This window comes from Hetaerina americana, unplaced genomic scaffold (genome assembly GCF_022747635.1).
Source record: "Hetaerina americana unplaced genomic scaffold, ioHetAmer1.1.p SCAF_5, whole genome shotgun sequence".
NCBI lineage: Eukaryota > Metazoa > Arthropoda > Insecta > Odonata > Calopterygidae > Hetaerina > Hetaerina americana.
This window is the reverse complement of record NW_027287095.1, coordinates 91610301-91623248: the sequence shown is the minus strand read 5'-3', so window position 1 is coordinate 91623248 and position 12948 is coordinate 91610301. Positions and strand designations below refer to the sequence as shown.

Genomic DNA, 12948 nt, shown 5'->3' with positions numbered 1-12948 from the left:
GGTGTTATTTCTGCAACGATATCGCGACGATTCCCCAACCCCATTACAGTCCCGACTTGGCACCAGTAGACTATGTTTCCCATTCCTAAGAGAGAAACATCCCTTCAAAGGACACCACCACCATGGGACCCTAAGTCAAACCGTCAAAGAAGCTTGCACACGCGTACCCTTAAGGACCTTCCGGAACCAGGAGCCTTGGGAGAAAGTGCTGCTAAAAGAATTAGATAAAGCCAGAGAAAATCCGCCAGATTCATGAAATATTGTTATGATAAGGATACGAGTGTGACAGGTCTTGATGTGGAATTAGGCTGGGGGCCGCTCGAGATTTGGAAAGAAACAGGCGTGACTAAAACCTTTTAGAAAGTTTCAGAACAAGCGAGTACGTATAACGATGACTCGAAAGGAATTATTATGGCCCGACATTATTTGGGTAGATCGGACCATAAAGATAAGATAAGGAAGATAGCCTCCGGCCCAAATGGATACAAATACTCGTTCTTTCCCCAGACAATCAGGAATCTTAATGGTAAGAAACCAAAGTGACTAAAGAAATAGTAAAGACATTCCCTTCACAAGTCAGGGCAAAATTATGCCCCTTAATCTTTGCCGTTCGCTATCCCCGTAGATTACAGTGCCGTCAACAAATAGTATTTTTTCTGTAATATTAATTCTTAGGAATTATTTATTTCTTTAGATTTTATCCTAAATTTACGACATAGAATGCCGTTTATAACTGCAAGTTGTGTGAAATAAATGGTTACGACGTGTTTATGTGCACATCACATATCTTTCAAAAAGGCTGTCAGTGGTACTGGTTTATTGGAACAGCATACGATTCATGGTTTGTACCAAAATTATCGGGAAAATTTTCAAAAAAATAGATTTCATTTAGATATTGCTACAATGCCTCAAAATTATTCAGAGTACATCCCATGAGTGTCGACACACTTTTGCCAGCGGCTTTTCTACGATTCGAAGGCTCCTGCTCGTTGGGAGATTCCGGAAGATTCCTAAGGGTGCGTGTGCAAATTTATTTGACGGCTTGACTTAGAGTCCCATGGTGGTGGTGTCCTTTGAGGGAGGATTTCACTTTGTGGAATAGGAAATGTAGTCTGCTGGTGCCAAGTTTGGAAGACTGTAAGGGCGTTGGGGAATCGTCGCGATGTCGTTGCAGAGGGTATTCGTAAGCAGGCATTCTTGGCTCTGCTCTTTTGGTCGTCCATCCAAAGACATTCGGAGGGACGAGTTAAGCGCAGATCTTGCGCATTGAGTAAGATTTTAAGTGATATTGGTGTGCACTGTCACTGCCTTATCAATGCCAATAATACGATCTGCGATCATGCGCACACTCGACCGACAGTCTGACTGCAGCACTTCACGCCCACATGTCAGAAAAAAAATGTTACCGTTACATTTTATACAAACCTTGCATAAATTTTGATCTATACACTCTAATCGTATCCTTAATCTTCGGTGCCTCTTATTTTGCGTGTGAATGTTGAAAATGGAAATGCGATCATAATCCCTAGGGGTGCTGTATTTGCCCCATCGCCACCGAAGGTCATTTCCGCTCCATATGAACGAGGCGCCAAGAGCTTCTTCGTCCACACGTTCATTCACACCCTGCAATCCAGGGAAAAGGTGCGAGGCTGGAGAAGAGAACTTCCAAGTGGAAAGGGTCCATCAAACAAGCCATAATACGCAACTCCCCACCACCACTTACAGGAGTAGGGGAGGTGGGAGTGTAGCGATGTCGAATGCATTGGTGACATTCGATTCTGTTCCAATCCACAGCCAGCGGAGCGCACAGCGTAGGCGGAGGCCCCTTCCTTCCCGGGGCGACCGACTGCCGAGGACCGACGACGACCGCTGACGATGAAAGTACTGAGCGAGGAACGGAGGGGGAAGGCGTCCCTCGGGGGGGTCGTCGATGGCTTGGGGCCCGTTGACTCGAGGGTCCATTTGGCCTTCATCCGGATCGCAGGGGACCCCGACGACCCCGCCAACAGCCTTGACAAAATCAGCGATAAGAATGGTGAGTTGTGGTGCTTTTCATTTCTATCGCCCCACCCCAAATATCCTCCAGATATCCGTTGAAAATCAATTGAATGTGCTCCAACAATTTTTATTTTAGTTCACGTATTTATACCATGGCAACGACATGTGTTTGTGAGCGTGCACTGTCTTGATGACAGATGGCCTTTTATTCCTTGCCAAACCTGGCCTTTTTTCGTGTATCTTCTGATATGGTTGGTCCAGGAGGTTGGCGTAGTATTTTCCAGTAATTGTTTGACCGGTGGGAAGATAATCTATCAGCAGAATCCCTTTCGCATCACAGAAAACGGAAGCCATCACCTTTCCGGTCGACCGTATTGCCTTTGCTTTCATTGCTGGTGGCGGATGAGCATGTTTCTGCTGCTTTGACTGTTTTATTGTCTCTGGAGTATAATGGTTGAATAAGTGTCATTTGCACTCACAAAAGGCGCTGAATATCTTGTTGGTTACTCTTAAAACGGGTCAAGCATTTTTCAGATGATTCGTTTGTGATCCTGGGTCAAGAGTTGCGGCACGCATCTATCAGAGAATTTTCTCATACCCAATTCCATTGTTAAAATGTGATATGCCCGCTCAGAAAACATCCCCACAGCTCCAGCTCCAGATCATCCATGACCATTCAATTGCACTTTTGCAATTACTTCTGGGATATTGGCCAGACATTTTGGCCGACCACTACGCGGATCATTATTTAAGCTGTCCCGACCAAACTGAAACTCCTTTGTCCTATTTGGCAACAGTTGAATATTAAGGAGCAGAGTCACCCAGAGTGTTCTGAAATTCGGCATGAATATCCTTTGCTTTCATACCTTTCTTTACGAATTATTTACTCATAGCTTAAATCTCAATTTTCTCCATCTTCACATATCATCATATGGGAACAACAACAGAGAGCTCTCCGCACCACAGATCTCTTCCCAGAGCACTGATGCATTACGAGTGCACTCATAAACGATTACCTATCACTACGCGTGAAACTCATTGCGCTAGCCTGGACTTCTGGTGATGATTCCAAGAACCTTTCAAACTAACTTCGTATACTACTATGTGCAATAAATACGCGCAATGAGGCCATTAAAAACTTTATTTTGCAAAATTTAGTCTACATCAATTTTGTCTCCTTCAAAATTCTCTCCATTCGTTGCTATGCACTTACTCCATCTTCTTTTCCACTGTTTAAAGTGCCCTCGGAAGTCCTTGGATTTTTAGTATTCCCGTCGTTTCTTGCTTTTTTGGAACCACATCTTCCCAGAGATGTTCCCTCATCATTTTGGGAATAGGAAAAAGTCGCAGGGTGCTAGATCTGGTGAAAAAGGAGGATGATCAAGGATATTGATTTGCCAAAAACTGGAGAACAATCAATGCTGAATGTGCAGGTGCATTGTCATGGCGAAGGATCCATCCATCATGCACGGTTAACATAGTGTGCACTGTTGATTTTCCTAAATTCAGGTCATCAGCTATCATTCGAACAGTTTTTCGACGATCGGTAAGGACAAGGGACCGCACACGATCAATGTTGTCGTCAACACAGGTGGTTGAAGGTCGTCCCGGCCTTTGAATCATCCGTGGCGTCTTGTCGGCCATCTTTAAAACGCTTAATCCACTTGGAAACGGATGTTTTCTTCAGAGCATTATCACCGTGAACAGCTGTCAACGTTTCGGTAATTTCATGATAACTTTTATCGCACTTCACCAAAAACTTGATTTGATTCGTTACTCCGTGATTTCCATTTTCGACTAACAGTAAAAACAAGGGCAACAGAAACTAACATAACTGGCACCATACGCACAGCTCGACGATCCGCCAAGCACAGACGGCTGATTGGGTCTCAGGCAACTATCACCGCTAGTGGGCTATAGTCCGCGTCATGGCAGCCAGATTGCACCAGTTCGCGCATTTATTGAACAGATCACCCTCGTATGTGTGCATGTATGTGTTGTATGTGTGTGTGAGTATAAAATCTACCAATTAAGAAAAACTTTCTTTTTGATATTTCATGCCTAGTGTGTAATCAACCCCTGCCACAAACCCTAGAGGGGGCTTCCATGTTGTTTTTAGATTGAATGGTCATTAGCAAATACCATCAATTCTGAATTTTAGTTTTTTGAACTTTTTAAAATAAAAGAAATACAGCACTGGAAATACATCATGAACTCCTAATGCTTTCTTTCTTTTTGTGTTCCTTCAACTTTTTATTGTTTTCTAAAAACATGTTAGGTACCGGAATTCGCGGCTTTTGATGCCACGGGACATAATATTTACCTTCATCGTGTTTTGAAGAATCATATCGGCAGTAATGGCATGCATGTTAAATACGTCGCATTTTCTCTTCCAGGGAAACAGAAAGAGGAAGTCTGCGCTGACTTCGAAACCGCCATTAAAATGACCGGTAAGTGGAAAAAGTTCATAGAATTCACTTCCCACCTCCGATGCGCTGTCATTCATTGATAATCCTTAATAATATATTTAACTCTATAATTCTAATGTAATTGAATGTAGTCTAAAATTATATGAAAAATATGATCCAAATGACTCATTGTGATGGAGAATCGTTCCCAATTTATTCCTAAATGAAATTTCTTCCCGATAGAAAATAATTCTCTGAGCACAAGAGTTCAATTCATGATTGGACGATATTCCGACTGAAGTCGTTAGCTATTGAAACCATGGGGTAAATGTGATTCATTAGTTTAATTTATGAACTCTAATGCAATTTATCTTCACGGCCTGACCTAATTGTATATTTTTTGTGTTCGTATTTTTGTAAATATTCCCATTCCTATTATCATTAAATGAAAAACACAATGAAAAAGTTGTTTTGAAAAAGGGCGATTTGTTCAACAAGTCATTGTTTGAATCCCTCCCCCCAATCCTGGAAGCATCCCTTTCCTTCACGGAAAGACCAACTACCCCTCTTCCCCCCCCCCCCGCTGTGAATCCCACCAATCGCCTTTCCTGGTGCTTAACGCCCCTCTCCCCCATCCCATCAACGCCGACTGCAACCTCTCCTCTTTCCCCTCCCCTTTCCCCTCTCTCACCACCCACCCCTTCCCCCACATTAATGGTATATAAATGGACCGCAACTTTAATTTGTACCTGATGATGACGCTTCAGCGTTGAAACTAGCAGCACGGAAATAAAGAACAGAGGAGAAAGACATTGTGCTCTTCGTTTAATGAACATGAACTTCCACGAAGTTGAGCCAGAAACAATCGAATGCATTCCCATTCTTTTGCAAATAGACGATGGATCATTGCTGAGGCCATGGTTAATATATGATTATAATTGTATTTCACCTCAAGGATTTACATCAAGGGTATAAAACTAAGTCTTTATAAAGTACAACTACTGTGGAAGATGGAAGGAACAACTATTAACCAGAACTCAATTCCTTTCCTCTTGAAAAAGGCGAGAGCCGGTATCATATCGAGTAGAAAACCCACCGCGGTAGTTAGGAATGCCATCGAAATTCCAGCGAGGCATGGCATCCAACTCACGCCCTCACAAATCGGCGGCAAACGAAGGGGATTCCGAAAGGGAAGGCGCGACGCTGGGCTTCCAGTCATTTGTTCGACTCCTTAAGCTGGAAAAATAAGCGTTGCTTTTCCATAATTTGATAGCCATGTTTTTTTTTATTTTTTAGGTAATCATATCAAGTGAATTTTCGAGAAACCTTTTTTTTATTAAAGGGAAGGCATAAGGTTAAATGCTATACGAGGCAGAGATAACAATATAAAAGTATTCTTGTGTTTTATTTAAATGGCCAATCGGCCATTCCATAACCTTTGTCTGTATATATCAACGGAGGACGGCTTAATTCAAAATCTATGGACAAATCTATGTGTTTTCAAAACTGTTTTTATAATACGGAGGTTTTGCCAAATTCTCTTCTTGGAGTGAGATTCGCAGTTTTCGGCTTGATGTGGTTGAAGGAATTTGTATTTAAAAAATGATATATTCCGTATTTTCCCCACAAAATATCCTGTTTTTTTAATATATCTCTCTCCTCCCGGCGGCAGGTAGTGGGAAGTTCACCGTGTTGCTCATCGCAGTGTGCGGTTCGGTGTTCGCCAACGCGGGCATCAGCACCACCGTCATTTCCTTCGTGCTGCCCTCTGCTCAGTGCGACTTCCAGTTGACCTCGGAGGACAAAGGCCGCCTGAACGCCGCGCCCAATACCGGTGAGTGACCATCCACGCGCCCTACCAGCCATTCACCAATGAAAACACACGGCACACGCGCAGTCGCCGAATGTGTTCCAAGTGGTGCAACAATCACTTCAAAGCGGTTCAAGCAAATCATTTCGTAGTTCCAAATCGCTTGAACGCTTGGGAGAGTACAAAGGTCGGGTACAAAGAGTAGGCATAGATGGAGTTTGCTCAAGTGCAGTAAAAGTTGCTTCAGGTGTTCCGCAGGGAAGTGCTATCGCTCCTTTTTTATTCCTACTTTACGTTAACCACATTGACTCCGTAATCACATGTAAGATACGTTTATTTGCCGAAAATCCGTGATCCTGAGGAAACAGCAGCTTTATCTAACGACCTTAATGCTATACAACGCTAGTGCGAGACCTGGAAATTAGAATGAAACTTAAAAATATGCCTAGGCATGAATTTTTGTAAAAAAGACATTTCCCACCCGAACGCCTACTGCATCGGGAACACCGAAATGGAATGTGTAGACTCGATCAAATTAACTTGGCGTTACCCTCACTCACGATCTCTCCTGGGTGAAGTACATAGGTGGAATATATGGACACAAGCTAACAAAAAAATTAGGATTTATTAGAATAGTAATTGGTAAATGTGATGAAAAGGTCAGAGAGATATGTTATCTTTCACTGTTTAATCCTCATTTAGAATTATATGCTGTTAGTATATGGGATTAAGTCGGATTGATCGCCGAATTGGATCGCGTTCAGCGTAGAGGAGATAGATTTGTAAATCGTTGTTATGATAAACTTGGTAGCGAATCCAAAATATTAGAGTAGCTAGGCTGGGGATTACTCACGGGGCGAAGTTTAAATTACAGATTCAATCTCTTGCTTAAACTAGAAGGTCGTCTCTTTAGCAGTGATATTGAAAATATATCATTACCCCTATCGTACTACGATAGAAGAGATTATGTCAATAAAATGAGAGAGATTAAGTGTAGAACAGATAGATTTAATGTCTTTTTTCCATGAACGATAAGGAATCAGAATAACATTAACTGACCGCGGTAGGGGTAAAAATATTCGGGTAAAAATTAGTCTGGTCTGTATTCACTCCCTGCCGCACACCCTAGCCGTGACATGCAGGGCAATAAAAAATGCATAGAGTATGATGTGATTTTACGGATCGCGACGACTTCATCGGATGTAGGGGTACTTTTTCATATCCAAAAGGCTGGTCCTCGCAGCCTGTTCATTCAATTAAGTATGGCCCCATTGCGTATTGCATTCAAAAAGGGGACGGAATCTGTTTTCAACCTTGTGAAGAGCTAAGTTGAGGGCAGTGTGAAGTATGCACACTTATAACGACCGAGCACTTTCTTTCGGTGAAACGGGAAATCTTCCCAGAGTTTTCTCCCTGGTTTTAGCTACGATTCGTAAATTCCTGATTTCTTTCCATTTTGACTTTGATGGAATTGAATTATTGAAAGCAGAACAGATCTTAGTAATTACGTTTAACGGCTTAAACTGAGCTAACAATCAAAAATGTTAATTACATAAAGAATACAATGTATCTTTGCACTGTTATTTATTTACGTACGAGTAGTTTCAACGCTTAAGCGTTGAAACCAGTTGTACGTAAATTAAGAACAGTGGAAAGATACATTGTGTTCTTAATTTAATGAACTGTGTTCCCTTTGTCCGGTTTTTCAACGATTAGATTGTTGTCTTTCAAAAACTTTTTACACGAGATGATCGAAGTTAGCTCTTGAGAATAGAGGTACCTGATGATGACGCTTAAGCATTGAAACCAGTCGCACGTAAACAAAGAACAATGGAATAATACATTGTGTTCTTCATTTAATGAACATGAACTTCCACAAAGTTGAGCCGGGAACAATTGAATAATCAAAATTGTAACTTTCTCCTGGGAAGTGTCCAATGCTTTTCTATCTTAAAACTCACAGTTTCTGACGGGCTGACATCAATCTCATAATTAATTTTGTGTATTCTGGTAACCAACAAACAGAAGAATGTTTAATGACGTCATTATTGGAAGCCAAGCGGTGACTTCAGCGAGGAAAAGCTTCGGTTCATACAGACAACAAACACGGGTAATGCTGAAGGTTTCCCATGGCCTGCTGGGGCCGAACGTAATCTCATTTCGACGCCGCCAATTTATAGTCAACATTTGTTAAAATTCTTTTCTCAGTGCACCATTAGAGCCTCTTGCGTGTTAATTGAGTCATGAAATTCACAATTTTCTTGTTAGTGAAAGGTTTAAAGGAATAAATAGCCTCCTTGTTCATGCCTCCATGAGGCCTAATTTTAAAGAACCCCATCCTATCCACAACATATTCAAAGATTTTCTATTCACTAATTTCATACTCGATATGCATTCCCCTTTCTACCCGATATCTAAGGGTCGCTGAAGCAATACATCTCAGCCTTAAAAATAGATTCTCAAAATGCGTTTCATCAGTCATATATCCCTCCCAATAAATACTAACATTGTGCTAGCTGATACAAATTAGAATTGCAAATTGTTCCCTAATGACCCTTCCACTCGTGTTTGCTATTAGTAGTTGCTCCTGATAAGAACCCTTCGTCGTCATCACCATTCTGCCTATTACTCGCATATCCATCTTGATAGGTTTATCACTATTGATGCTGCTTCGTAAATAGCGAAACCTCTCCACGTGTTCCACTGTGTCTTTCCCTAGTCTTGCTTGGGCATTATTTTGACTTCTTCGACCACTTTCCTTCAGTTTTAGACATGCTCATCTCGAGGTTGTACTTTTTCATTCCCTTCTCCGCGGCTGGCAAACCCATCTTTCTTCACCGCCAATATGATTAGTCCTTTACCCTTCGACAAGGTCTCGCTGTATTTCCTTGTCTTTCGTCTGCGTCTTTCTCCGCAAGATAGTCGTTTATGTATGCGATAACCTCCTCGTCTGATGGATGTCTCTGTCCTCAAAGCGAAACTTTAATGATAGGAAACAAGAAAGAGTCACTGGGGTCCAGATGTTATGAATACCATGAATGGTCAACCAATTCAAATTGGAATTCATGAATTTTAACCGTGGAAACCACCGAGGTGTGAGTCATATGTATTGTCCTGATGGAAAAGCACTTTCTTCTTCAAATATGGTCGTTTTTAGAAATGTCTACATTCAGCTTGTCCAGCAATGATGTGGAATACTCTCCCGTTATCGTTTTACCTTTTTAAAGTTAATCGATTGACTCAATCCCGTGACAATCCAAAAAAAACAGTCAAATTCAAGGTCGATGGAACTATCTTCGCCTTTTTCGGAGTAGGTTCACTCTTTTCAGTCCACTTTTTTGACTGTTCTTTCGTCTCAGGAGTGTAGTGGTGGATCCAAAGTTATGAATCGATGCAAAAAAAGGACTCGATTCACTTGAATCGCTCCAACAGGGCCTTGAAAATGTTCATTCGAAGGCGTTTTTGGTCCAAAGTGACTTACGTTTGGTCCACAACTAACGCCCGAATAGCTGACGCATGCCCAATGCTCCAGTCTATATCAGACATAGACATTCTTTTCATATGCCTGTAGCCTCTGCTCGTATATCTCCAACCTTAACTCGATGATCGTCCATTTGGTAAACTTGATCGATGTTATCGGTGGTTGTCGCAGCTTTTGACCGTCCCGAACATTCACCATCAGCCAAGCTTGTACGGCCGCGTGTTAATTCAGCTACCCAAAATTTCCCAATGGTAAATGATTCTTCAGAGTCTCTAAACACGTCTTTGATTTGTGTTGGCGTATTACTTTTCAAGAACAACTATTCGATGACGGCTCGATACACAATTTTTTTCCATTTTCTCAAAAACCCTCGCGACTCACTCATATGATCTTCTAAAATGGCTGAAGTTTTGGTGAGTACCTTTCAACGAATGCGCAAATGCATACCCCAACTTTTGCTGTAGATTGCTGCCATCATCATGTTGATGTCGGAACAGACAACCCTCGAATAGCATCTGTTGGTACCGTTGCCATCTTCGCCGCAAGTGATCCCTTCATTTTGTTCTTCTTTGAATCACTCTCATCGCAGTGTTATGCCCACCTCTTCTACAATGCTCTCCAGGGGTCTGCGCGAGTAATCCTAACTCCGCCGCTCCACAGATGTCCTTCTTCCGGCCATTTCATTCCGATCGCACCAAAACCCCATTCTTCGCATCTATACATTTGAAATATCTAGCTTCCCACATGTCCAGTGTGACCGAACAATACTAGTATTTGATTGATGGCACATTTACCGTAGTCCTCTTTCGGGGAGTCCCCGCCCCAGGGATACGGGCGTGGGTATTAGTTTTCCCCGCAATACCGCCCACTGGGTACTGGGTAATTGCTGACTATTGCTAAGGCATAGCATTTTCATAATTCCTCGCAGAATATTTAGGGCATCTTATTTAAGAATGGCCTACGTCTTCTGCGTCCTCCGAGCAATTGTCCACGGCTGCTTATTCTCCGATTGCATTTCCTTATTTCGCAGCTCTTATATCTCTCTCTCTATCAAGACGTCGTCCTACCATCCGCAAACCAGGTCATGCCCTCGATAACTAAAAGATCAGGCACGATCTCATATTATTTAATAAAATAATTATTTATAAAATACGTCTTATTGTGAAAGTAAATGGTTTTTATAAAAAGTATTAGGAAAAGTTTAGGAAAAATAGATTTATTTCAGATATGTTGCTACAATGCCTTACAAAATTCTCCAAAAACATCCCTAAGCGTTGGCACCCTTATTGGCTTTTCCACGAATAGAGGGTCCCCTACTGGGCGGATTCCGGAAGGTCCTTTAGGGTACGCGTGCAAATTTCTTTGACAGCACTTAGGGTCCCATGGTGGTGGTGTGCTTTGAGGGAGATTTCACTTCGTGGAATAGGAAATGTAGTCTGCTGGTGCCAAGTTGGGAAAACTGTAAGAGGGTTGGGGAATTGTCGCGATGACGTAGCAGAAGGTCTTCGCAAGCAGACACTATAGACTCTGCTCTTTTGGACGTCCATCCAAAGACCTTCGGGAGGACGAGTTTAGCACGGACCTTTGCATCCTCAAATTTACGGTGATAATGGTGTGCACTGTCACACTCTTATCAATGCCAATATACGATCTGTGATCATGCGCACACTTAACCGACGGTCAGCTGAATTCAGCACTTCACGCACATGTCAGGAAAATATCTTTATCGATACTTTTTATGCAAATATTGTAGACTTGATTTTGCAAAGACTTTCCTTTTTGAAAAAAGCAGTTATTACTTTCATAATTAAACTTGGAACTTATATTTCACTAGTATGTTTCGGAAGCTGTTCGTAAAATATGTGATATTTGTATTGCATAGACATAAATGTTACACCCGACCGAGTGGCTGAAATGTAAGAACGCATTCCCTCCGCCTCCTCTCGGGGTAGCCCCTCTCCACCACCCTCGGAGACTCACTGATCCACAGCTTGCATTCCCTCTCTCTCGCACTCCGCCGCACAGGCATGCTGCTGGGGGCCCTCATCTGGGGCCTGCTCGCGGACGCCAGGGGCCGCAAACGTATGATCATCTCCGGACTCTTGCTGGACGCCTTCTTCACCCTCATCTCCAGTCTGACGCAAAACTACTGGATTTTCCTGGTCTCGCGAATCATCTGTGGGTTCGGGTAAGCGTGACCGACACCTCTCAACACCTTCCACTGAATTTCAACATTTCTCCATCTCCATAAGAAGCATGCTTAACCAATGCTCGCACTCGAACCTAAGCAGTCTGAGACACGTGCATGTTGCAATTTAGCCTCCTGTCCCTCCAATCTATTTTTATTTTGTGCAATATACTCAATAGCTTGCCATATTCACTATATCAAACGTTTTTTCGAAATCTATAAAACAGGCTAATACTTCATAATTGTACTCCATATTCCTCTTGTTTAGTGATCTCATTACTGCAATGGTGTGATGCGTGCATCTCCCATTCCTAAGCCCAAACTGGTCATCCCTTAAATAATCATTTGCCCTACTCTATCCTTTTGTTTATGATCCTGAGAACAACTTTAGCTTCGTGGTATATCAAACTTATTGTCCTGTAGTCCTCACATGATGTAGCCTTTACCTTTTTCGGAATAGGAACTAAAACTTATCTCACAAAGTCTTCCGGCCAGATTCCTTCCTCTTAGATACTACGAATCAGCGCATATAGCCTCTTTCTCCCACATTTTCCTAAGCATTTTAAAAGTTCCGCGGGAATGTTATCCACCCCCACGGCCTTATTTAGCTTCATCTCCCTTAATGCCCTTTCTATCTCATTGTCTAGTATGCCTGGACCTAAGCTATCTTCCTCTACGTCTTGTTCCTTTTCTATGTCTAACTTTGTTGGTCTAAGCTCTTTACTATACAGTTCTTCTATATACTCCTTCCATCTCCCTTGGATCTTTCCAGTGTCAACTATTATCTTACCCGCCTTATCTCTAAATTTTTGCATCTATCTTCCTTTCTTTCTTCCCGATAAAGATTTAACTTTGCTGTGCAGTGCACCAATTTCACCCTTCCTCTGCAAACTTTCCATATCCTCACATTGCGTCTTTCACCATGCTTCTTTTGCTTTGTTTGTTGCCCGCCTCAATTTATTGTTTAACTCTTTGTACTTCGTTTTGCCTAATTCTGTATTTACATTCTTCCATTTTCGCCGCTCATTCATCTTTGTAATCATCTCATCCGTGATCCATGGTT

At 42.1% G+C, this 12948-nt stretch overlaps 1 protein-coding gene across 1 annotated transcript in view; it reads left to right on the top strand.

Moving 5' to 3' along the window:
- Nucleotides 1-1875: 1875 nt before the first annotated feature.
- Nucleotides 1876-12948, top strand: part of LOC139694169 (synaptic vesicle glycoprotein 2C-like) — a 35464-nt gene continuing 24391 nt past the window's right edge. Inside the window, exons 1-4 of the mRNA XM_071592599.1 lie at nt 1876-2035; nt 4395-4448; nt 6079-6240; nt 11723-11885. Of these exons, the coding sequence (XP_071448700.1) occupies nt 1876-2035; nt 4395-4448; nt 6079-6240; nt 11723-11885 (539 nt within the window). The remainder of the gene's footprint in view (nt 2036-4394; nt 4449-6078; nt 6241-11722; nt 11886-12948) is intronic.